This window comes from Dreissena polymorpha, chromosome 9 (assembly GCF_020536995.1).
Source record: "Dreissena polymorpha isolate Duluth1 chromosome 9, UMN_Dpol_1.0, whole genome shotgun sequence".
Taxonomy (NCBI): Eukaryota; Metazoa; Mollusca; class Bivalvia; order Myida; family Dreissenidae; genus Dreissena; species Dreissena polymorpha.
Genome location: NC_068363.1, coordinates 62,651,655 through 62,678,601, shown reverse-complemented (window position 1 = coordinate 62,678,601; position 26,947 = coordinate 62,651,655). Strand labels below are relative to the sequence as shown.

The 26,947-nt window shown below is 37.0% G+C and overlaps 1 protein-coding gene across 4 annotated transcripts in view; it reads left to right on the top strand.

The window, feature by feature from the left end:
* LOC127844768 (engulfment and cell motility protein 2-like) overlaps positions 1-26,947 on the top strand; it is an 88,513-nt gene that overhangs the window by 46,669 nt on the left and 14,897 nt on the right. For all 4 annotated transcript variants that reach the window (XM_052375230.1, XM_052375232.1, XM_052375229.1 and 1 more), the window contains 6 exons: positions 4,620-4,742; positions 8,294-8,428; positions 10,327-10,431; positions 20,592-20,700; positions 23,529-23,665; positions 26,324-26,499. In XM_052375230.1, the coding sequence (XP_052231190.1) occupies positions 4,620-4,742; positions 8,294-8,428; positions 10,327-10,431; positions 20,592-20,700; positions 23,529-23,665; positions 26,324-26,499 (785 nt within the window). The remainder of the gene's footprint in view (positions 1-4,619; positions 4,743-8,293; positions 8,429-10,326; positions 10,432-20,591; positions 20,701-23,528; positions 23,666-26,323; positions 26,500-26,947) is intronic.

Below are 26,947 nucleotides of genomic sequence, written 5' to 3'. Positions count from 1 at the left end.
TTATATGGCTATATATAGCTATTATATATAGTAAAATCTTGTTAACACTCTAGAGGCAACATTTATTGTCCAATCTTCATGAAACTTGGTCAGACGATTCATCCCAATAATATCTTGAACGAGTTTGAAAATGATGCCGGTAGGTTGAAATACATGGCCGCCAGGGGGCGGAGCATTTTTCCTTATATGGCCATAGTAAAACCTTGTTAACACCCTAGAGGCCACATTTATTTTCCGATCTTCATGATAATTGGTCAGAAGATTTGTCCCAATGATATCTTGGATGAGTTCGAAAATTGTTTTGGTTTCTTTAAAAACATGGCCCCCAAGGGGTGGGGCATTTTTCCTTATAAGGCTATATATGGCTTTTGTAAAACCTTGTTAACACTCTAGAGGCCACATTTATTGTCCAATCTTCATGAAATATGGTCAGAAGATTTGTCTTATTCATATCATGGATGAGTTCGAAAATGATTACATGGCTGCCATGGGTAGGGGCATTTTTGCTTATATGGCTATATATGGCTATAGTAAAATCTTTTTAACACTCTAGAGGCCACATTTATAGTCCGATCTTCATGAAACTCAGTCAGAAGATTCATCCCAATAATATCTTGGACGAGTTCAAAAATGATGCTTGTTGGTTGAAAAACATGGCCACCACTGGGGCGGGGCATTTTTCCTTATATGGCTATTGTAAAACCATGTTAACACTCTAGAGGTCACATTTATTTTCCGATCATCATGAGACTTTGTCAGAAGATTTGTCCTAATGGTATCTTCAATTAATTCGAAAATGGTTTTGGTTGCTTTAAAAACATGGCCACCAGGGGCGGGGCATTTTTCCTTATTGTGGCTATATATGGCTATAGTAACACCTTGTTAACACTGTCGAGGCCACACTCATTGTCCAATCTTTATGAAATATGGTCAGAAGATTGGTCTTAATGATATCTTGGATGAGTTTGAAAATAATTATGTTTGCTTGAAAAACATGGCTTCCAAGGGGCGGAGCATTTTTCCTTATATGGCTTTAGTAAAATCTTGTTAACACTCTAGATGCCACATTTTCTGTCCAATTTCATGAAACTTGGTCAGAAGATTCCTCCTGATAATATCTTGGACGAGTTAAAAATGTTGCGGGTTGGTTGCAAAAAACATGGCTGCCAGGGGGCGGGGCATTTTTCCTTATATGGCTTTAGTAAAACATTCTTAACACTCTAGAGGCCACATTTATTTTCCGATCTTCATGAAACTTGGTCAGAAGATTTGTCCCAAAAATATCTTGTTATCGCAGGTGAGCGACTTTGGGCCTTTTGTTTTAAGCTTTATTGTTTATGCTGAGAGTTTTCGCAGTTGGTGCGAATATGACCAAACTAATTCTTATGCCCCCTTTCGAAGAAAAGCAGGTATATAGTTTTCGCACTGTCCGTCAGTCTGTCTGTCAGTCTGTCACACTTTTCATGTCCGCTCTCTAATTCAAATAGTTGTCATCCGATCTTTACCAAACTTGGTCAGAAGTTGTATCTAGACAATATCTAGGACAAGTTCGAATATGGGTCATGCCGGGTCAAAAACTAGGTAACGTGGTTACTTAGTGCATTTCAAGGATTTAGCATGGTGTCCGCTCTCTAATTGAAGTAGTTTTCATCTGATCTTTACCAAACTTGGTCAGAAGTTGTATCAAGACAATATCTTGGTCAAGTTCGAATATGGGTCATGCCGGGTTAAAAACTAGGTCATGGAGTCACTTAGTGCATTTCAAGGATTAAGCATGGTGTCCGCTCTCTAATTGAAGTAGTTTTCATCTGATCTTTACCAAATTTTGTCAGAAGTTGTATCAAGACAATATCTAGGTCAAGTTCGAAAATGGGTGTTGCGGGGTCAAAAACAAGGTCATAGGGTTTCTAAGTGCATTTCAAGGATTTATCATGGTGTCCGCTCTCTAGTTTATGTGGCTTTCTAATTTATTTTGATATTTTAAGACATTTTTATGCCCCTGAAGGAGGGCATATAGTGATAGGACTGTCTGTCCGTCCGTCTGTGCGTCACACTTTGCGTTTAGATTTTGAAAAATGCTCATAACTTCTATGTCGCTTCAGATAGCAATTTATTATTTGGCATGCATGTGTATATGGACAAAGCCTTTCCATACGCAAACAAATTTTGATCCCTGTGACCTTGACCTTGAACTTAGGGTCTGCATTTAGGTTTTGAAATCTGCGTTTAGGTTTTGAAAAAAGCTCATTACTTCGACCAAGCGTTTATAGGGGGCATAAGTCATCCTATTGTGACAGCTCTTGTTCTGTCATATTGGGCTTTTTTTAATAAAATACCTTATGCCATATTTGTACTTAAGTTGAAAGCCATCACAACTAAGGCCGAATTTAAAAAACATCATGCTTCGGTAAACATGTAAATCAAATTTTATCAAGTTTTCAGAATGTTTTCTGGCTTATGAGAAAATCTTACTGTGAAACCATTTATTTTCGTCAGCACGAAATTTCGTCCTTTTTAAAAAATTACTATTTTGTCAGCACTTAAATTCGTCCATTTCTGGTTTTGAAAAAAAAGCGTCTGATTTGTTTGTAATGTTTGTAATACATGTAATACGTGGTTGCGAAAAAATCGTGCTGGGGAAAGAGGGGTGACACTTGGTAGTCACTTGCAGGAGGTGGGCCTTGTTTGGCATATGCCAATTAACAAGTCTGTTATTTCAGGTGATAGTAACTGTCCCTTTTTATTTTTTGTCATTGACACGTTCTTTGTTATGATTAGAGGATAAGTGGGACTGAATAACCGTTAACGAGTGTTTTAAACAACGAAGCCAATTGCCAATTAGTCTTTTCCATTACAATCACGGTCAAACTAATAACAATCTTACCTTTATCGGCGCCAAATAGAGAAGGTGCGAACATTATGGGTTATAATTAGCGTAAGCTAAATAAAACAAAATTAACACTTGTGCATTTTCATGAGTATGAGATTTAGTCTGAATGACTAGTTTCATCAAAATTTGGTCAATGCAGTAATCAAACTTGTTCTATTGTACGAAAGAGGATCTAGTTTGTTAAGTGGTTTTTTTTCTGAATGGAATGCTGCATTTATTGATAAACAACAGTATTAAATCTATAAAAAAAAAATGTTTTTGTTATAAAAAAACAAAGGTACGGGTTTTTATGTATATGTACAAAAATAGTAGATGCAGTTAAAACCAAACAACCAAACACAAATCAATATGTTCATTATTAATTTGTAATAAAAGCGCAGAATATATTTCAGTCAGGTGTTGATCACACATCGTCATATTTTAATTGCGTTTAATAGTATTGTCTTTAATCCGGATTCGCCGCGTATTGGCTGTATAATCTGCAACACCCCTGAAAAACACAATACACACAATGGGTAATAAAGTTGTTAACAATTAGCGCTAATCAACACTATTATGCCTAAACGAAGTCGATGCATTCTATACAGCCTTATTGCATTCGCGTTTTACAGGAAATGTCAGTTGTCAGTACACTATATAATGTAAACCCCTTTTGTGTCAAAACCGGATTTAACTTGAGTGTGAATAGTCGACTGTTTCATGTTCTTTGTTTCAATACCATCAGGGTATCTGTACTATAAGTATACCAGTCTACAAACAAGGTGCGCGCTTCCGCATATGGGTATTCCGACGTTCAAAAAATTGACCTATGGTTTAGCGTTCACGCCGTCGAACGCATTTAGCAATATAACTCGTTTTTTTTTCACTATTCCTTTACTTGCACAAAATACTAGTGGCTTATAACTTACCTTGCAATCTTTTTTTACTCGCATTTTGCGAGTGTGGGAGTGTTAATTTCGAGCCCTGTGTACATGCGTGGATTACGCTGGATTTAAATGCCTTATGCCTATACGGTAATTCAGTCTTATCTGTTTCGAATATGGGACATGATTGTTCGTTAGGATCTTGAATTAGTCCATCGGTCGAAGGACGAAAAAGACGAAAATTAATGTCTGACGAATAATAATGGTTTCACAGTATTTAAAAAAACTTCCAAGATTTTTCTTTTAGTTTTCCCTTATGTCCTTGATTATAATAAATATCAGACCAGGCCCAAGATTCTTTAAGCTCGATCTATTAATTATTCTAATTCATAACATGCCTCAAATTTATTATAAAATGTCACCAAACTGGTCTTGTTTACAAGATGTCGCCAAACTGGTCTGGTTAACAAAATGTCACCAAACTGGTCTGGTTAACAAAATGTCACCAAACTGGTCTGGTTTACAAGATGTCTTTAAACTTGTCTGGTTGATACATTTTTCACCCAACTGGTATGGTTTGCAAAATGTCATTAAACTGGTCTGGTTTACAAAATGTCACCAAACTTGTCCAGTTTACAAAATGTCACCAAAATGGTCTGGTTTATAAAATGTCACCAAACTGGTCTGGTTTATAAAATGTCACTAAACTGGTCTGCTTAACAAAATATCACTCAACTTGTCTGGTTTACAAAATGTCACCAAACTGGTATGGTTTTCTGCCTTGATCTTATTTTAACAGGACGCTGTACATTTTGTGACTAAAAATTATTCCCTATCATGACCCACTCCTGTCTGTGTCGTTGCAGAAAATTCTGGAAGCACCTACTGGCCACGACATGGCTCATGAGTTGTACCGGCTACAGAAACTTATTTTGAACATGTATGAGGACAAAATGAGGACACCTGTGGTCCATAGCAACCAAACCCAGGTAACAACTAAGTTTCCAAAAATTATCGTCATAGTTTTCACTGGAAGGAATGGTAAGAAAAAATTATAAAACCATGTTAACAATTTTTGATAAAGGTTTTTAGCTCCACTGGCCAGAGGCCAGCGGGGCTTATGTCATGGTCCTGTGTCCTGCGAACATGGGTTTACTTTTTATTTAAACATCTTCTTCTCCTAACCTACTGGTCCAATTCTGATGAAATTTCTCAGGAATGTTCCTGGGGTGAACCTCTTCCAAATTTGTTCAAATTATGCTCCTGGGGTCAAATTTAACCCTGCCCTGGGGGGGGTCAAATATTGAGAATTTGCTTATATAAGGCCTATTTTGTGAAAACTTAACAAATGTTCTCGTCTGTAACCATTGGGCCTAGGGCCACGAAATTTGGTATGCAGTGACATCTTATAGTCCTCTACCAAGTTTCTTCAAATTATGCCCCTGGGGTCAAATTTGACCCTGCCGGGGGGGGGGGGGGGGGTCAAACAATTGAAAATTTGCTTATATAAGGCCTATTTTGTGAAAACTTTAGAAATCTTCTTGTCCATAACCATTGGGCCTAGGGCTACCAAATTTGGTATGTAGTGACATCTTATAGTCCTCTACCAAGTTTCTTCAAATTATGCCCTTGGGGTCAAATTTGACCCTGTCCTGGGGGATCAAAAAAATGAAAATTTGCTTATATAAGGCCAATTTTGTGAAAACTTTAAAAATCTTCTCGTCCTTAAGCATTGGGTCTAGGGCTACCAAATTTAGTATGTAGTGACATCTTATAGTCCTCGACCAAGTTTTTTTCAAATTATGCCCCTGGGGTCAAATTTGACCCTGCCCTGGGGGGTCAAAAAATTGAAAATTTGCTTATATAAGGCCTGTTTTGTGCAAACTTTACAAATCATCTTGTCCATAACCGTATGGCATAGGGCTACCAAATTTGGTATGTAATGACATCTACCAAGTTTGTTCAAATTAAGCCACTGGGATCAAATTTGACCGTTCCCCAGGGGTCACAAAATTGAACATATGCTTATATTGGGCCCATTTTGTGCAAACTTTACAAATCTTCTTGTCCATAACTATTGAGCCTATTTCTACCAAATTCGGTATGTAGTGACATCTAATAGGTCTCCACTTAGTTTGTTCAAATTATGCTCCTGGGGACAAATTTGACCCTGCCCCGGGGGTCACAAAAATGAAAATATGCTTAAATAAAGCCTATTTTGTGCAAACTTCAAAAATCTTCTTGCTCATAATTATAGAGCCTAGGGCTACTAAATTTGGTATGTAGTGATATCTAATTGTCCTCTACCAAATTTGTTCATGACTCGCAGATGACCCCCTATTGATTTTCAGGTCACTAGGTCAAAGGTCAAGGTCAAGGTGACCCGAAATAGTAAAATGGTTTCCGGATGATAACTCAAGAACGCTTATGCCTAGGATCATGAAACTTCATTTTCAGGTCACTAGGTCAAAGGTAAAGGTTTGGTGACCTGAAATAGTAAAATGGTTTCCAGATGATATCTCAAGAAAGCTTATGCTTAGGATCATGAAACTTCATTAGTACATTGATCATGACTCGCAGACTCCTATTGATTTTCAGGTCACTAGGTCAAAGGTCAAGGTCACTATGACTCAACTTAGAAAAATGGTTTCCTGAACATAACTCAAGAAGATTTACGCCTAGGATCATGAAACTTAATAGGTAAATTGATCATGACTTGCATATGACCCTTATTGACGTTCAGGTCACTAGGTCAAAGGTCAAGGTCACGGTGACTTTACACAGTAAAATGGTTTCCGGATGATAACTCAAGAAAGCTAATACGTCTAGGATCATGAAACTTCATAGGTACGTTGATCATGACTCGCAGATGACTCCTATTGATTTTGAGGTCACTAGGTCAAAGGTCAAGGTCACAGTGACAAAAAACGTATTCACACAATGGCTGCCACTACAATTGACAGCCCATATGGGGGGCATGCATGTTTTACAAACAGCCCTTGTTATATTTTGAGATGATTCTTTACAAAGAAAGATGCTACTATTGTATTTGTTATAAATGTGTGAAAGGCTCTTGAGAAGGAACCAGAGATTATTAACCCTTTACCAAACACTAACAGGATTTTACACGTTTGTAGCTGACGACTGTATAAATGATTGTGATAAAAGGTGATCAAGATGAGCAATTTCTCCTTTTATCACAATTATTTATACCCTACCTGATCATTTCCTTCAGATTCTATGACAATGTAATTGTCGTCCGCAACCTCTTTCAAATTGGGAAAGTCCAAAATGTGTCGTTTGGTAAAGGGTTAAGGCATTTTGATTCATATGGGTCTTGTGAATCTGTTTCAAATCAAATGCGTAGATTTGATCTTCAGCATCTAAAAATATGTGAAATAGAAAGAACAACAATATCTTTTGGAGAGATAAATGTACCTACGTTATAAGCAAAGGACCTGTGTAACAGTTCCCGGGCTTTTTAGTCTGTTTAGTTAACCCGGTAGTAACTTTTTCCATATATAAAAATGCTCACCCTTCCAACTTTAAGCGCCCAGTGGGACGAGGGATAGAAAGAAAAAGTCACATGCTTGAGTACATTTCAACCCATGCGCATTGCACGTTTTTTTTCGCATAAAAAACAGTGGAGCGATACATGGCCATCATGGCCCTCTTGTTAATACATCATATGAGGTTTGTTTTGGGAAAGCAGTGTTTGATGCATGTGCACAAAGTGGCATCCTAGATTAGCCTGTGTGGACTGACACTTCCTGCTTTTATATTATTTTTCTTTTTGAAGGAAGTCTGTTCGTGGAGAAAATTCAGTTTTAAGTGGACATCCACTGATTTGCCTGCGTGTATTGCTCCGGCTAATCTGGCACAAAACTGAACACACGTCCATTCGGCCCAGTTCTCTCAGAAAAAGGCTTATATGTTTTATTTTCACACCAGCCTGCTTGTTTGAAGCCATGAATAAGTAAAATATATTTTGCCTAGTGTAAACTAAGATCTTTTGTGCCTGAATGTGTTATAACAAGAAATATTGCCGGGTTAAAATAATAATTTGCCCAAAAAAGATTATAACAGCCATAATGTTTGTTCTCAAATGTCGACATTGCCTGATGGATACATTAACATCTTTACTATTATTTGAGTCATATTTTGAGAAAATTGGGCTTAATGCATTTGCATAAAGTGTCATCCCTGATAAGCCTAAGCTGTACGCACAGATTTATCATGGGCAAGGCTTGTCGCATAAACTGGATTTTTGCTAAAAAGAGACTTCTTCTTTACACGAAAACAAAACAAAATGGAAAGTGTCTACCCTGATAAGCCTGTGCGGACTTCCATCAGCCATCAGGGACAACACTTTACAAAACATGGAATAAGCTCAGTGTTTCCAGGACGCGGCACGTTTAAACTGATTTATGGTAATTAGTGTTTGCATATATTCTGACAAATTAAAATGTATTGCCTATTCCCACATGGGCAACTGCTACCAAAGCTTGTTTGTTAAAACTGTGTACTTGCACATTTTCAGGTTGAGCTGGTTAAAAAGACCATTGAAGAATTGCGGAGAATAGCGTTTGATTTTTCCGACCCCTCAGACCAGTCGTCTTCTTCAGCCGCTCGCAAGCCTGATGTCAACAAGGACTGGAAGAAACTTGGCTTTATGGTTTGATGCTGTTTTGATTCAATTGATAAAAGTTCTTTAGAGAAACTAGGATTTATGGTTTGATCCGATACATTAAAAACTGACCTAGCGGTCAACTGAGAACAGCTGTCTTACACATGTCAACTGTCCATTACGGCACACAGCCAGTATATTTTACTCAGAAAATCATTTATAATGAACAAGAAATATCTTTAAAAAAGATATACGACGTTGATTGTGGTTGGAGTTTATGAAAGGTAAAGAGTTCAATGAATGAGATCAAGGATTGCGAATGTCTTTTTCTGTGCAGTTCTTAGCTGCATCACACGCAGTTCGGGATGTTATGCGGAGTTTTCACGGCTTATTTTACATTATTACATATTGCTGGTCATAAACCTATAGATACAAAACAGAAAACCAAAAGAAGAATGGAAGTGAAATTTAAACATATGAGTCAACCGGCCACACGCAAAGTATCCGTACATATTTTAAATATTTATACACGCGTTCTTCGAACAAACCTGTTTTAGTGATTTGTTGGGCATTGCTTTATGATTCGATTATTAACAGTATTGAGAATCATCACACTCATGCTTAATACATTAGTCAATATGGTGGAATAATTCTAGTTAAATAAATTAAAAATAATATTTATCATGGTATTGTTGAAAACACATTAAGAATCTATTATTAACATACCATAATTATATCGCTGGATATCTTCATTTAACATCTTTCTGGTCTAAAGAAAATTCCAATTCACCTTGTTTACGCTATAGCGTCTTTATTATGTAACGATTATTTTACTGGCTGCGAACACCGGTCAGCACATAAAGTAGTCGTGAAGACGCAGCGATGACCTGTATATAAACTCTTACATTTACACACACTAACCGCGAACTGACCCTGATACCTCGCGGGTTGAAATGCAATGCATTAAAGTGAGGCCTCCCTTCCACTGCTCTTTATACTTTTACATGTTAACATGTTGACAGGAATATGGAAGTTAGTACTAAATATGAGAACATAGCCTTTAAGTACAAACGTTCTCACGCTGGCAATCCTCTGAAAATAAAAGGTGCACGCACAAACTGTATTGATGTTGAGATTGAGTGTAAAACTGTTCTATCTATTAAGCCTTTTCATTAGAGATAAAATTGTTTCATGCTGAACACGCAGTAAAACAGTGTTACAAAGACGCGGACATTTTTCCAATGTTCTGGCCGTATGCTCAAATCAGCCTATGGGATAAATGAAGTGTATTAATTCTGAACTAGCCGCGGGAAATTTTATTTGAATTTTATTGGACAGTTACAAAGGTCAGGTAAGGTGAAAAGCTGGCGTATAAAGCTACGCCGAAAAAGCTCTATTTTGCAAGTTTGATTTATAATCCCAATGGATCTTTTTGGCAACCTATACCACAAGTAGAGAGGATTTAAGTCTAATCCTATCAAGCATTTAGAAGAACATCTATATTGTAAATGGCAACTTAGATGTTTGATTAGATATATCTTATGCTTGAAATACAGGATGCACTCCTGAATGATTTGTATTTGAAAAAATCCTGCTAATCCATCTTATCTAGTATGAATTTAATATGAGTCTTGCATGCATAAAATGGTGTCACAGATTAAGTTGCCTCGGCCATCAGGGATGCCACTTTCTTTGCCTAGACTGGATTTTTGTTAAGAAAAAACATCTTTCAAACCAAAAAACACACACATAAAAGAAGAATGTATTGTTCCTGATTAGTTTGTGAGGACTGAACAGGCTAATTATGGATGACACTTAACGATGAGAGCATTGCTCAATATCAAAATAAAAAACTAAGTCAGCCCAACATTAATAATGGTACACTTGTTTTGTTCTTATGATGATTTAGACTGCAAAACAGTTACCATATTCATTGCTTTCTTCAGAACCTGACAGACCCATATCGGGACTTTGAGCACGCCCCGCCGGGACTGCTTGCCTTGGAAAACATGATCTACTTCGCTCAGATGCACAAGGAGACGTACATCAAGGTACAGGATCATCTCTTTTGAAATATCTTCTGTCTAGTGAATGTCTTGTGATGTGTCTTAAGTCTTTCAGTGCTGGAACCGAATTTTGAAGGCCTTTGCAAACAGTTTGGATCCAGGTGAGATGCCACATTCTGTGGCGTCTCATCTGGATCCAAACTGTTTGCTAATCTAATAGTATTCTTTGAAAAAAATCAAAGAAAAGTTTAGAAATTCAGCAGACGACATTTTAGCAGACAACAAATTTCCCTGCATGCAAATTAAGGGTTAAGTCTTGCTAACTGTTTGCTACCTACTTGAAAGCCTCCTATTTAGTGAATTGTCTAATACTGTAAAACCATTATTAATCGTCAGGCATTAATGTTCGTGTATTCCGTCAGTCGACCGATTGACGAATTCAAGACCTTAATGACCAATTATGTCCCATATTTGAACAAATAATAAAGACTGAATTACCAAAGGCATGAGGCCCTAAAATCCAACGTAATCCACGCATACATACTCCGTCTGTTTCGTAATCAAGATTATTCTGGTTTTGACACAAAAGGGTGTAGATTACACAGTGTACTTAAGTGACACATGACATTGCTCTAAAACTTGAGTGCAGTACAGCTGTATCGACTGCGTTGACTTCGTTTAGGAAGAATAGTAATGATTAGCACTATTTGTTAACAACTTTATTACCTATTGTGTGTATTGTGTTTTTCAGTGTTGTTGCAAATTATACAGCCTCCACCAGCGGATCCGGATCAAAGACAATAAACGAAATTAAAAGATGATGATGTGTGATCAACACCTGACTTATATACATTCTCGCATTGATCAAAAATTTGTACGAAACATATTGATAAGTGTTTGGTTGTTGGCTGTTTCAAACACTCATTAACGGTTATTTGGTCCCACTAATCCGCTTATCTTAATAATGATACACTAATGGGAGCCAATTACTGATCACCTGATTACCAAAGACTAGTTTATTGACATGTGACAAACAGGCCCCACCTCTTGCAAGTGACTCTCAAATGTCCTCCCTCTTTCCCTACTACAATTTATTGCAACTGCGATATATTTCGGACAAACAAATCGGATATTGACTGAAGCATGTTTATTGGTTTTTTCAAAGTCAGGAATTGGCGAATTTAAGTGCTGACGAAAAAGTCATATTTATAAAAATGACGAAATTTCATGCTGGCAAAAATAAATGGTTTCACAGAATATTTTATATGTCTTCTTCTTAGTAAATTGTCTACTATCTAGATAAATACGTTCTGTTTAGTTATCTGTCATAAGTAATTGTCAACTTTTTGAGTTCAATGTCTACTGTGAAAGTGCTCCAGCTAGGATTAATATGGGCAGGGTGCTCTTTTGTAAAAGGGCACTACCGGTAACCATCCGCCGTCATTCATGTATTATCCCTGTGGGATATTTTCAATGTAGCATTCATATATTAAATATTACTTGTATTTCATTTAACACATTGTTTCTATAATTAGTGAAGCTGGTTTAACTGTTAAAATAAGTTACTTAATTGAATCTTTAAATAAAATTTGCTGTGTCATGATTTTATAAGATGAAAAAAATAAGGAACGACAGGGTGCTGCGATATTCTGTAATGGCCTAGCACTGCTGTTAAATATGAAGTTCATTTTTAGCTTGACTATTATATATGAAATATATATAGTGGAGCTATCCTACTCACCCCGGCGTCGGCGTTGCCGTTCCCTTTGGCGTTGGCATTTGTGTGCAAATGTTAAAGTTTGCATACTACCCCCATTATTTTCATTGACATATTGCTTTCATATTTTGCATACTTGTTTACCATCATGACCCCAACCTATAAACAAGAGCAGACAACTGTATCAAGCATTTTGACAGAATTATTGCCCCTTTTTTACTTAGAATATGCATATTATTGATAAATCTATGTTAAAGTTTGCGTACTACCCCAAATATTTCTTATGTCCTTTGACATATTGATTTTTTATTTTGCGTACTTGCTTACCAACATGACCCCAACCTATAAACAAGAGCAGACCACTGTATCAAGCATTTTGACAGATTTATGGCCCCTTTTATACTTAGAATATGCATATTATTGATAAATCTATGTTAAAGTTTGTGTACTACCCCAAATATTTCCTGTGTCCCTTGACATATTGCTTTCATATTTTGCATACTTATTTACCAACATGATCCCAACATATAAACAAGAGCAGACCACTGTATCAAGCATTTTGACAGAATTATGGCCCCTTTTATACTTAGATAATTGAACATTTTGCTTAAATTGCCATAACTTCTTTATTTTACGACTGCAACGATAAAACAACACATTACTCCATTTAGCTAGTTTAATGACCCGATTCCAAAATATTTTGCCTCCCAATAAACATCACAAAATGTAATAGAATGCACAAAGTATTCACTAACAGATCTCTTTAATATTATACGAGTAAAAAGTGGGATATAAAAGGCCGCAGCGAAAAAACAGCCGGTGGTAACCACGAGCCCAACGAAAAATCGGCTACTCACTCGTGGAAACCTGTTACTTTGAAAATATACCTACCGGAGGTGGATGAGCACACGATAAAATTACAAAACGTGAAGTAACACCGTTATAGTAGCAACACCGTGTACCCAAAATAAAAAATGCTATTGCTCATCAAGCGACCGAACTAGGAAGAACCATATACTTTGCTGGGCTAAACCTAGTTCTACCAATCGCTTGACCATTGTATCCACTTTTACATGATAATCGCCATGACACTTTTAATGACACACTAAAATTTTTACTTGATCACTACACTTGTGATCGCACTGATTTCGCACTTGCGAATTACATACTTAATCGGACATTGATCACTACACTTGTGATCACACTTTTGCGCACTTGCGATAACACTTACTTGATCACTACACTTGTGATCTTTTACATACTTAATCGGACATTGATCACTACACTTGTGATCACACTTTTTGCGCACTTGCGTTAACACTTACTTGATCACTACACTTGTGATCCAATACTTTTACTTGTACCTTTTATATACTTAATCGGACATTGATCACTACACTTGTGATCACACTTTTTCGCACTTGCGATAATATACTTAATCGGACATTGATCACTACACTTGTGATCACACTTTTTCGCACTTGCGATAATACTTTTACTTGATCACAACACTTGTGATCACTTTTATCGCCACACTTGCGATAATATTACTTGTACCTTTTTACAATCTTAATCGGACATTAAAATACAACTTATCGCTCAGCCATTGATTTGACACCTAAACGTTTTTTACCCTACGGTATTGCTACTATTTTTTATTCTGTTCAAGCAGCTTAAACTTTAATAACTTGGAATTACCCGAAAGGACAAGGATGATAAACTACGCAAGTAGTCACAGAGTCCATTCAGATAAATGTAAACTTGGAATTACCCGAAAGGACAAGGATGATAAACTACGCAAGTAGTCACAGAGTCCATTCAGATAAATGTATAAATGCGCATGCCCATCCGACCCCCGGCAAACAGAATTTTCCGCCACAATAAATTTCACAAATTTATCCCCCACAAATTCTGGATTAGCCCTTAACAGAACTTTAAGATGACGTCGCGAATGCAATCCAAATACGATTCGAGGCCAACATCCGACAGATGCACACCATCGCTCCGAAAAAACCCTGGCGTCGCGGAATCGATCGGCCCCGACACTATTTCGCGCTTGGTAAACTTTTTCGCGCGCAGCCGACCCCAGCGATTGATGTGCGATCACACTTTTACTTATCACACTTTTACTTGAGCGCTACACTTGCGATCATACCACTTTTTATACCAATGGTCACTCGACCATTACACACTTGTTAACTCGGACATTTAGTACCAAAGGTCACTTGACAATTACACGCTTTACCAATGGTCACTTGACCATTACGCACTTTTTAACTCGGACATTAAATACCAATGGTCACTTTACCATTACACAATTTTTAACTCGGACATTTAATACCACGGACATTTAATACCAATGGTCACTTGACCATTACACACTTTTTAACTCGGACATAACTCGGACATTTAATACATCTCGGACATTTAATACCAATAAGCGCACTATTTCGCGCTTGGTAAACTTTTCAGCGCGCAGCCGACCCCAGCGATTGATCTGCGATCACACTTTTACTTATCACACTTTTACTTGATCGCTACACTTGCGATCATACCACTTTTTATACCAATGGTCACTTGACCATTACACACTTTTTAACTCGGACATTTAGTACCAATGGTCACTTGACCATTACACACTTTACCAATGGTCACTTGACCATTACGCACTTTTTAACTCGGACATTAAATACCAATGGTCACTTGACCATTACACAATTTTTAACTCGGATATTTAATACCACGGACATGTAATACCAATGGTCACTTGACCATTACACACTTTTTAACTCGGACATAACTCGGACATTTAATACATCTCGGACATTTAATACCAATAAGCGCTATACAAGTTTTTTCCCTGCTGCATTGCTACTATTTTTAAAGCCTAACCTTTAAATTAGGTTGATATACTACGCCTGAAACCCAGAGTCCATTCGAGCCAATGTGTTGATTCATAGTTGCTAAGGTTATGGACCGACTTTATGGGGTCGTACTGCGAGGTAGTCTGTAAACGACCGAACTGGACACAACGCAGACTCCGGCTGGTATGGGATCCTAATTGTGACCGGAATACCGCGCTGATTTGTTTTATGTTTCCTGAGTGTGACCATTATGGCGTGTTTATCCCCCGTGACCCTAACGTGGGCTATTTGCAACTGATGACTGTATGTTGCTGTTGCTACCAATTCACTGACTCGGAACGGACCGAAATATGCCAGAGTAAACATAGCATTGAATAGTGAGCGCTCGAAGTCATTATAACACACCTGTGCTAATTGCGAGATAATAACTGTCAAGACCTTGCGAGTGATTGGTGCCCGCGTATCAACCGTTTGTCGCGAGCGAGAACAGCCCTGAAGCATTTTCTTCACTACAAAAAATGTTACTTATATCGTACTAGCCCATGTATTTATGAATATAACTCAATCCAGAAATGTAGTTCTTGATAGATTTAGGTGATAGACCCTTTTCAACACAATAGGCTACAAAGAGAACAACATGTTGTTGATCCGCGGGCCAATTGTTGTTTAGACTATATGCAGATCGAAAATTGTTGAACATAATATTTTTATTTTTTAAATCCTTGCCCAGAGAAACAGTGCAACTACAATTGGAAATAATTCAAGAACAGTTATGTCACTAGTTACGCCCTTTTGCCGCCATAAATTAGGCCAACGAGCGTTACACCAGTGACCTTTAAAATAAATCCCAAAAACCGAAACCAGACCCGCCAGCACTATCTGTAAACAATTCAGTGTCAACATTGAATATCCAGTATCGGTCATGGAAAAACGACACGCCGTTGTAATCGCGCAAAAATGTCAACCACATTTCGAGGTCTTGCCTAACAGCACGTGTTATACGTATGCAGTGGAATGCTTTTGTTATGTCACAGGTGGTGTAAATTAATCGAAACGGGCGGCCGACTGGGATTGCCCTGCACACGAAGTTAAGAGACCTTATTAACGATTGCACTTGCTTTAGGTTATTTTTTATTTTTATTTTTTTTTTTGTTTCTGCACGATGGTGTGATTATTATTTTTTTTTTTTTTTTTTTTTTCTTTCCCGTAACTCAACGATTTTTATTTAAGAATGCGGACTACTAGTTCCGCCGAATCTTATTCTAAGCCTAAGAACACGATTATTTCCGTGGGCCCTTCTGTTTTCTCCGTGGCTAACGGCACGTTTAGCTCGTGCATGCAATTGATAAACGAATCCATCACCTTGCGGCAACCTAGCTCAGATTGATCGCCACCCAGAAAATCGTCTAAATAGTGTTTAAGCTTGCCCGATGACATTTTACTCTTAACGCAGAATTCAAGGAATGAGGAAAACTGTTCAAATGTTTTGCAACTGACTGAAGCTTCGAATGGTAATGCTTTTTCCACATAAAACATACCATTAAACTGTATGCCCAGTATTTCGAAATCTTCTCGCCGAACTGGGAGTAGGCGAGATGCAATCTTAAGATCCATTTTGAAAAGTTTACAGATTCGCCCTAAATCTGGAACCATGTGAACCGCCTCAACGAAATTTGTGTACTGAGCGGATGAGTATTTTTTATCAATGAAGTCATTAACCGAGTTACCCTCTGGAAAAGAAAGGTGATGAATCATCCTAAATTCACCTGGTGTCTTTTTTGGCACCAAGCCAACTGGGGAAACCATGAAATTAGAAAATGGTTGTTCGCTGAAAGGCCCAGCCAACCTCCTCGCCAAAATCTCCTTATTTATCTTATCTTGAATTATGTCAGCATTTGCGATTGCAGGCTTTACTTTTTTACTAAATCTACTGACTCTGGGTCCGTTATAATGCACTGAAAAACCCATTTGTAAAAAACATTTAAAAGGTCATTTCGATCTGTAGAATTATACGATGTTAAATATTCACGAAATATTTTGCTATTCACCGGCGATGGTGCGAGATTAAGTAGGTCATTACAGGGAAAGTTAATGCAAAATCACCTGCACTTTATCGCGTCGCGTGCTATGATAGAGTGACGCATAAATCAAGAAAGCGTCCGACCACCGTTCGATGTTATGAATTTTATCCCTACACTCCTTAGGGCGCTGTTCGGCCCTCTGCCGAAAGTTGCAAAACACTACCGTTACAAAAAGCGGATAATTCGAAGGCACCTTTTAACAGCCAAATTGACATATTCGCCTCTAGAAATTTGTTGTTTCAATGCGGCTGGCACGTGCGCAGCCAAGTCATCGTTTGATAAGCGCGTTAATTCCTGACAACTATATCATGTTTTGACCCTGATTAATAGCCGAAGCAAGAGATTGAACTTTTATTGTATTTTCGATTACCGGGAAACTTAAGAGTTGATTCCCCGCTAACACCGCACCCCTCAACGTTACGTGTATTAATAGGAGGAACGATTTTAGATGCCCTTAGATCTATTATCTTCTCAAAATCAATAAAGCCTCTACCTGGGTCCGGTTGTAAGAGCCGGGTATCGTCCTCTCCAACCTCTGCCGCATTTTCCGGTAATTTCCGCTTTGTTCCACGCGGCATTATTTCAGATGATTCGAGATTTAATTTAAATTAAGTTTGTTGACGATCCGAACAAAAGCACAGGCAGTTTGCAAAAGGCGGAATGACGTAATATCACGTGGTACGGAAATGCGTAATTTCATTGTTTTAACGAACTCTACCGAAGCATTCCGTACATAACGTTACATCCGTAATCGTATCTATAGAAACCGGCAAACAACATTCGTTTCCGCGAAAATAAATATTATTAATTTATATTCAGAAATTAATAAGTCTTATTTATAATCAGATTTTATTAATACTTTGACAAAACAAAACTTACTTGAATACTACAATGGATTCCACCCAAACAAAACTCCACGCCCCAACCCAGAATCCCTGCCTCCACCTCGCCCCCCACCCCCCAAATTTTTTATTATTTTTTTCCTTTCTTTATGCCCCCAGATTGAATGATCGGGGGTATATTGTTTTTGGCCTGTCTGTCTGTCTTTCTGTCTGTCATTCTGTCCCAAAACTTTAACCTCACAGTAAAGTTTTGCAATAACTTTTGAAATATTGAACATAGCAACCTGATATTTGGCATGCATGTGTATCTCATGGAGCTGCACATTTTGAGTGGTGAAAGGTCAAGGTTATCCTTCAAGGTCAAAGGTAAAAAATTTAAAAATTTAATATAGTAAAGTTTTGCAATAACTTTTGAAGTATTGAACATAGCAACTTGATATTTGGCATGCTTGTGTATCTCATGGAGCTGCACATTTTGAGTGGTGAAAGGTCAAGGTCATCCTTCAAGGTCAAAGGTCAAAAGAATAAATAGTGGCGCATAAGGGGGCATTGTGTTTCTGACAAAAACATCTCTTGTTATTTTTGAAAGATCATCTAATAAATGACCACACCCCACATTATACCCCCTCTCAACCCCCCCCCCCCCCCTACCCCCTCAATAAAAAATAAAAAAATTGTTTTTCCTTTTTATGTTTGAAAGATTGTCTAATAAATGACCACACCCCACATTATACCCCCTTCTCAACCCCTTACCCTACCCCCACCCAAATAAAAATAAAATAAAAATTGTTTTCCTTTTTTTATTTTTGAAAGATCGTCTATTAAATGATTGAAAATGAACAATTTTCCCATGATGGCTTATGTTATACTGTCAAGCACTCGAATAATCGAGTGCGCTGTCCTCTGACAGCTCTTGTTATACTTTCTAGTTAAATATATACTTTCTATTGCAATATCTTCCATCTAAATAACTATATCCTAAAAATTTGAATGTATTTCTAGCTAAATGTTTTCTGTATTGTTTAACTGTATACTATCTAGTTAACTGCCTATTGTCAAGAAAATGTTTACTATTTCAATATCTGCTGTCAAGTTAACTGTCTACTATCAAGTTAAATTTCTTCTGTCTAGTAAACTATCTACTTTCAAGTCAACTGTATAATGTCAAGTAGGCTGTGAACTATGTTATACAAAATGTCTTTAGTCCAGTTAACCAACCCATGCAAAAGAAGTCGGAATTCACTCATTTCTGATAAAACTTGCTGAGGTCTGGTTTTATTAGCTCAGCTGTTTTCGGAGAAAACCCAAGGTATTGTCATAGCCAGCTCGTTTTCCGGTGTCTGCCGTCCGCGTTGTGCTAAAACCTTAACATAGGCTCTAAAATCAAAGTGCTTCCACCTACAACATTGAAACTTCATATGTAGATGCACCTTGATGACTTTTACACGCCACACCCATTTTTGGGTCACTAGGTCAAAGGTCAAGGTCACTTCTGACAAGTTTTCATTTATTCAAAACTGCACCCACAGCCGAGTGTTGGCACCCGCTATGCGGTGCTTTTATTATGCTCCCCGGTGGAGCATATAGTTGCCAGTTTGTAGTTCCTTACTTCCTTACTTCCTTCCGTCACACTTTTGCTACCGTTTCTCATAGCGCCTTCAATACTTTACCAATCGTTTTCAAACTTGGCATATAGGTACCTTGCATGGACCTCTAGCTTTTGATGAGGTTTGAGGTCACTCGGTCAAGGTCACCGAGGCTAATAATAGATATTTGTATGTGTTTATTAACACATACATTGACAAAGCGCATCATCGGGGAGCATCCATCAGTTTCACTGATATTCTTGTTCCATAAACTGTCAGTCCTCTTGTCCAACAAAAAAAAACAATATGCAAAACTTTGTTATGGTAAAAAATGAAAATGGAACTAGGAATATTTAAAAAAAACTGCCTGACCTATGGTTTATTCCAATTGATTGTTTAACTTTAAAATAAAACGAATTTTACCAACCAGTTGAACTTTCTGTTTTTGCTGGTGATGTAAAAAATCCAATTATGAGTTTTAGAAACAGTCACCCAACAAGTTTGTGATTGGTTTAATTGAATTTTACTGGTTTGAATGCTTATGATGATTGTTAATCAAAACAGGAAACCACCTGACCATGGTGTGTTCTGTTTCATGTCTTCTGTTAACTGTCTCTTATCTAGTTATCTGTGAAAGTAATTTTTGACACTTAAAACACTCAAATATTTATGTTCTGTTTCTATAATTTTCTGGTAAATTCTTTTAATATTTATTTTAGCCTATGACTGTTAAACTGTTCACTGAAGTTTAAATCTTAGAAATGCAATAATTTATTTTGCCAGACACAATGTGGAAATGTATATCCTAGAATCCTGGGAATCATGTTCGTATTAGCTTCTGTCTGGGAAAACAGGGCTTAATGCAAGTGTGTAAAGTATCATCCCGTATTAGCCTGTGCAGTCCACACAGGCTTATTATAATGGAGTCACACTTTTATGAATTTTCATTAAGAAGTCTTCCTTTCAAATGAAAAATTAAGTAATAGCAAAGGGTGTTGTCCTTGATTGGCCTGCACAGACTGCACAGGCTAATTTCGGACGACACTTTATGAACTTGCATTTAGCCCAGTTTTTCCAGAACAATGCTCATATATCTACATTTTGCCCCATGACAGGTGGTGCTGGAGAACTGTGGTAGGGCACCTGACCAGGATTGTCCATTCATCCAGGCGGCCATCAAACTGACCAGTATCCTGTGTGACCTGCTCAAAATTGGGGAACTACGTAAGAACCAGAGCCAACAATTGAGTCGTGTTCTGAGAAAACTGGGCTAAATGCTTGTGCGTAAAGTGTTGTCCCAGATTAGCCTGTGCAGTCCGCACAGTTAATCAGGGACAACACTTTCCGCTTTTATGACATTTTAGTTTAAATAAAGTCTCTTCTTAGCAAAAAATATTGGATAAGGCGAAAAGTGTTGTCCCTGATTAGCCTGTGTGGACTGCACAGGCTAATCTGGGACAACACTTTACGCACATGCATTATGCCCAGTTTTCTAAGAACCAGAGCCAACAATTACAGAATAAGTGCTTGTTGTCTCAAATTTGGCCTCAACTAAAATATTGACCAATCAGATTGAATGTAAACTTTTGGTGTTCATTTAAATATATTTGCTTGAGTTGATTGAATTTATCAATGTCCATAATCACTGAGCTATAAAACATTCGCACGTATGTTTTGAATTATCTGGTTGCACAATTATATGGCTGAAAATGTTTCCATAAAAAGTTAAAAATAAGTAGTAAATTTATTATAGAGCTTGTTTGTCATCTGAACTTTTCATGACATACATTTTGTACTTACATTTATATTTCCATCTTTTTCCTTGATATAATTTTGTCTCTTTTCAACTTTGTTGAGATTTTTTTAAACTTACTATCTTTAAAATGTATGTCATTCATAGTCCTTTAATTAATTGTTGCTAGAAAATCCCATGATATCAGTTATCTTCACCCCAATATTATGGACCATAATTATTCATTGTTGCTAGAAAATCCCATGACATCAGTTATCTTCACCCCAATATTATGGACCATAATTATTAATTGTTGCTAGAAAATCCCATGATATCAGTTATCTTCATCCCAATATTATGGACCATAATTATTAATTGTTGCTAGAAAATCCCATGATATCAGTTATCTTCACCCCAATATTATGGACCATAATTATTAATTGTTGCTAGAAAATCCCATGATATCAGTTATCTTCACCCCAATATTATGGACCATACTTATTAATTGTTGCTAGAAAATCCCATGATATCAGTTATCTTCACCCCAATATTATGGACCATAATTATTAATTGTTGCTAGAAAATCCCATGATATCAGTTATCTTCACCCCAATATTATGGACCATAATTATTAATTGTTGCTAGAAAATCCCATGATATCAGTTATCTTCACCCCAATATTATGGACCATAATTATTAATTGTTGCTAGAAAATCCCATGATATCAGTTATCTTCACCCCAATATTATGGACCATAATTATTAATTGTTGCTAGAAAATCCCATGATATCAGTTATCTTCACCCCAATATTATGGACCATAATTATTAATTGTTGCTAGAAAATCCCATGATATCAGTTATCTTCACCCCAATATTATGGACCATAATTATTAATTGTTGCTAGAAAATCCCATGATATCAGTTATCTTCACCCCAATATTATGGACCATAATTATTAATTGTTGCTAGAAAATCCCATGATATCAGTTATCTTCACCCCAATATTATGGACCATAATTATTAATTGTTGCTAGAAAATCCCATGATATCAGTAATCTTCACCCCAATATTATGGACCATAATTATTAATTGTTGCTAGAAAATCCCATGATATCAGTTATCTTCACCCCAATATTATGGACCATAATTATTAATTGTTGCTAGAAAATCCCATGATATCAGTTATCTTCACCCCAATTTTATGGACCATAATTATTAATTGTTGCTAGAAAATCCCATGATATCAGTTATCTTCACCCCAATATTATGGACCATAATTATTAATTGTTGCTAGAAAATCCCATGATATCAGTTATCTTCACCCCAATATTATGGACCATAATTATTAATTGTTGCTAGAAAATCCCATGATATCAGTTATCTTCACCCCAATATTATGGACCATAATTATTAATTGTTGCTAGAAAATCCCATGATATCAGTTATCTTCACCCCAATATTATGGACCATAATTATTAATTGTTGCTAGAAAATCCCATGATATCAGTTATCTTCACCCCAATATTATGGACCATAATTATTAATTGTTGCTAGAAAATCCCATGATATCAGTTATCTTCACCCCAATATTATGGATCATAATTATTAATTGTTTCTAGAAAATCCCTCGATATCAGTTATCTTCACCCCAATATTATGGACCATAATTATTAATTGTTGCGAGAAAATCCCATGATATCAGTTATCTTCACCCCAATATTATGGACCATAATTATTAATTGTTGCTAGAAAATCCCATGAGTTATCTTCACCCCAATATTATGGACCATAATTATTAATTGTTGCTAGAAAATCCCATGATATCAGTTATCTTCACCCCAATATTATGGACCATAATTATTAATTGTTGCTAGAAAATCCCATGATATCAGTTATCTTCACCCCAATATTATGGACCATAATTATTAATTGTTGCTAGAAAATCCCATGATATCAGTTATCTTCACCCCAATATTATGGACCATAATTATTAATTGTTGCTAGAAAATCCCATGATATCAGTTATCTTCACCCCAATATTATGGACCATAATTATTAATTGTTGCTAGAAAATCCCATGATATAAGTTATCTTCACCCCAATATTATGGACCATAATTATTGATTGTTGCTAGAAAATCCCATGATATCAGTTATCTTCACCTCAATATTATGGACCATAATTATTAATTGCGTCACATTCTGGGAAATCTGGGCTTAATGCATGTGCGTAAAGTGTCGTCCCTGATTGGCCGGTGTAGTCTGCAGTTTTCCAAAAACGCAGCTCATTAATTGTTGTATTTGCTGTTTCCTTAATCAGCCAATGAGGATGAGAGCTCGTACTACCCTATGTTCTTCACGACTGACAAGCCCCTAGAAGAGTTCTTCTCCACGTGCATCAACCTGGTGAACCGCACCTGGAAGGAAATGAGGGCGTCAAAGGAAGACTTTGAGAAGGTTTGTTCTCTGGTTTTGATGCATGTGTGTAAAGTGTCGTCCAAGATTAGCAAATGCAGTCCACACAGGCTAATCAGAGACAACAATTTCCGCTTGAATGGAATTCTTCGTATAAAAGAAGTCACTGCTAAATGAATAGCCAGTCTGGGCGCAAAGTGTCGTTCCTGATTAGCCTGAGTGGACTGCACAGGCTAATCTGGAAAGACACTTTACGCACATGCATTAAGCCCTGTTTTCCCAGAGCTAAGCTCATTTTATATTTTGTGTTTAGCTTCCCAAGTCTAAACATTGTTTGGTGAGAAATATCAAATTTTTAATATGCATTCATATTTAGAAATAATGGCTTGATGTGTTTTTTTTTAATGTTTGTAAACAAAGAACAGCTTTGCAAGTAAACAATTTAAAATTCCTTCAATTTAAATGAATATCTTTGTTTCCATGAAAACCAAAAGTTTACACAAATAGCAAATTCTGTGTGAAATTGAAATAATTTTACAGGAATCAAATAATTAATAAATGTTTGATTATGCCAAAAAATATACAGGTGAAAAGATACTTTAGAAATTTGTGTCCAAGCTTACAAAATAATATATAAACCTAGGTGTCTTTTAACATTGGAACCATTGTCCTTTTTTTGTCAAAAATGTGTAGGAAACAATTTTCCATATGATGCCAGGGCTTAGTTTTCCTTGTACGGCTTTGTATAAAATTGTGAAAAACTTAAAACTAAAATTTTTTTATCCAAAATGGTCCTTGTTTGACAATGTGCTAAATTCCTGAAAATTATGTTGATTATTAAAAATTAAATCGGCTGACATGAAGTAGGGACACATTTGTTATATGGCTCATACATGCCATAATTTTTTAGGTCCAAAGCGGGACATTCCATAAAAAATTGTCGGGACATTTGACCAAAAAGCAGGACACCAAAAACGATCTATCATTCCACCTTTACTGAAGTCAGTATAGTACTCACAAAAACTCTTGATACTTTTATTCAAGACATAAAACATCTGATATGTAGCATGAAATCTAAAACATAACAATAACAGTTTTATCAAATAAGACAATAGCAAACAACGAAGATAATATTCATCTTTTTAGAGTACAAAATCTGGAACATTACGACAACAATACTCATTATATTACTTTCAATGGCAAACATTAACGCAGGGGAGGCTATCCAGTACACTGAAAGTACGGTTTACAGTCAACTTTTACAATAATACAAGACCACTTTAACTGTTTGTTGCGATGTTTTTTAAGCATGTATCCATGCGCAGTTTGTTACTTGTCAATTGTCGCGGCTTAATTGGAGTAGGGTCAAACTGTCATGCATAGCACCCCGTTGTTTTTAGCTTAATTGGAGTAGGGTCAAACTGTCATGCATAGCACCTCGTTGTTTTTATTACAATTACACCCAATTACACTAGACAGGATGGGTGTCACTTATTGGACTGTTTGTTGGGATTTTGGTATATTGCACATTCGGATTATCCCGCTATTTATGAACTACATTGAATGTAAAAGACTCATTAATGACGTAGAGTTAATTTTACAAAACAATTGTTTTGTAAACCGTTTCAAACAAAGACAAAAACAAACACATTTTCAACATTTTTTTCATTATAATAAAACTATCGATAGCAATAAGCGACCACTATCTTGAATGCCTGATAAAATCAATAATTAGCCGATAAATCGCTGATAAGGTGTCATAAACAACACTGGTACACACGAGAAGTAGAATCGGATTGTTAATTGGGGGCAATAAAGGGATTAGCGGTGGTAAGTGTAAGCGAAACAGAGCTTGAATAGCGAATTTTATTGGGAACCTATAGACCTTACATCGTTTTTTACGAATGTCGGGACAAATCGTCTCATATCGGGACGCCGGGACAAAGAGCCCAAAAGCGGGACTGTCCCGCCGAGATCGGGACGTCTGGCATGTATGATATGGCTATATGGTTATTGATCATCAATAATTAATCATATAAAAACTAAATATAACAATTTGCTCCTCCACAAAAGTCAGTTTCATTAAAAATATCACAACTAGGTTGTGATATATTTTCTTTATTATGATGGTTTTATGGAATACTTTGAAACTGAGACCACTGACTAGATTTCAAAATAATTCTAAATAAATTTTCTTGGTTGACCCCTTATTTTCTAGAAGCCATTTTAAGACTAGATCCAATAGTCTGATGCTCAGTCATCAATAATTGTCCCATCAACATTGTCCCATCAACATTGCCCAATCAACATTGCCCCATCAACATTGTCCCATCAACATTGCCCCATCAACATTGTCCCATCTACATTGTCCCATCAACGTTATCTCATCAATGTTGTCCCATCAACATTGCCCCATCAACATTGCTCCATCAACATTATTCCATCAACATTGCCCAATCAACATTGTGCCATCAACATTGCCACATCAACATTGCCACATCAACATTGCCCCATCAACATTGTCCCATCAACATTGCCCCATCAATATCAATGTTGTCCGATCAACATTGCCCCACCAACATTTTCCCACCAATATTGTCCCATCAACATTGTCCCACCAACAGAACATTATTCTATCATCCATATATTTTCCCATCAACCAGACATTTTCCCATCTTCCAAACTTGATCCCATCAACAGGTGCTCAGTGTTGTCAAGGAGCAGATCACGAGGGCCCTGGACAGGAATCAGATGCCCAGGACGTTTGAGATGTTCAAGCAGAAGCTGGTGGTGCTGGCGTACCCTGAACTGCGCAAGATCTGGGAGGCAGAGAGACAGAAACGTGAGGAGAGCAAGGCGCAGGCCAAACCTATACTGTGGGTAACAGTAACATGCATTATATGAGCCTTGTTCTGTGAAAACTGGGCTTAATGCATGTGCGTAAAGTGTCATCCCAGATTAACCTGTGCAGTCTGTACAGGCTAATCAGGGACGACACATTCCGAATAAACTTGATTTTCGGTAAGGAGGGACTTCCTTGAATCTAAAAATACCATAAAAGCGGAAAGTGTTGTCCCTGATAAGCCTGTGCGGACTGCTTAGGCTTATCTGGGATTACACTTTATGCACATGCATTTGACCCGTTTTCAGCATGATTAATATGTACATGTTACTACAGTCAAAACTCTCTTTACGAGCACCTAGGTATTACGACCAACTCGCTAAGTCGACCACTATTTCTCAGTCCCGATTTTTCCTGCTATATTTCAATGGTCGTTACACTCACTAATCCGACCAACCTGCTATAACAACCACTTTAATCAA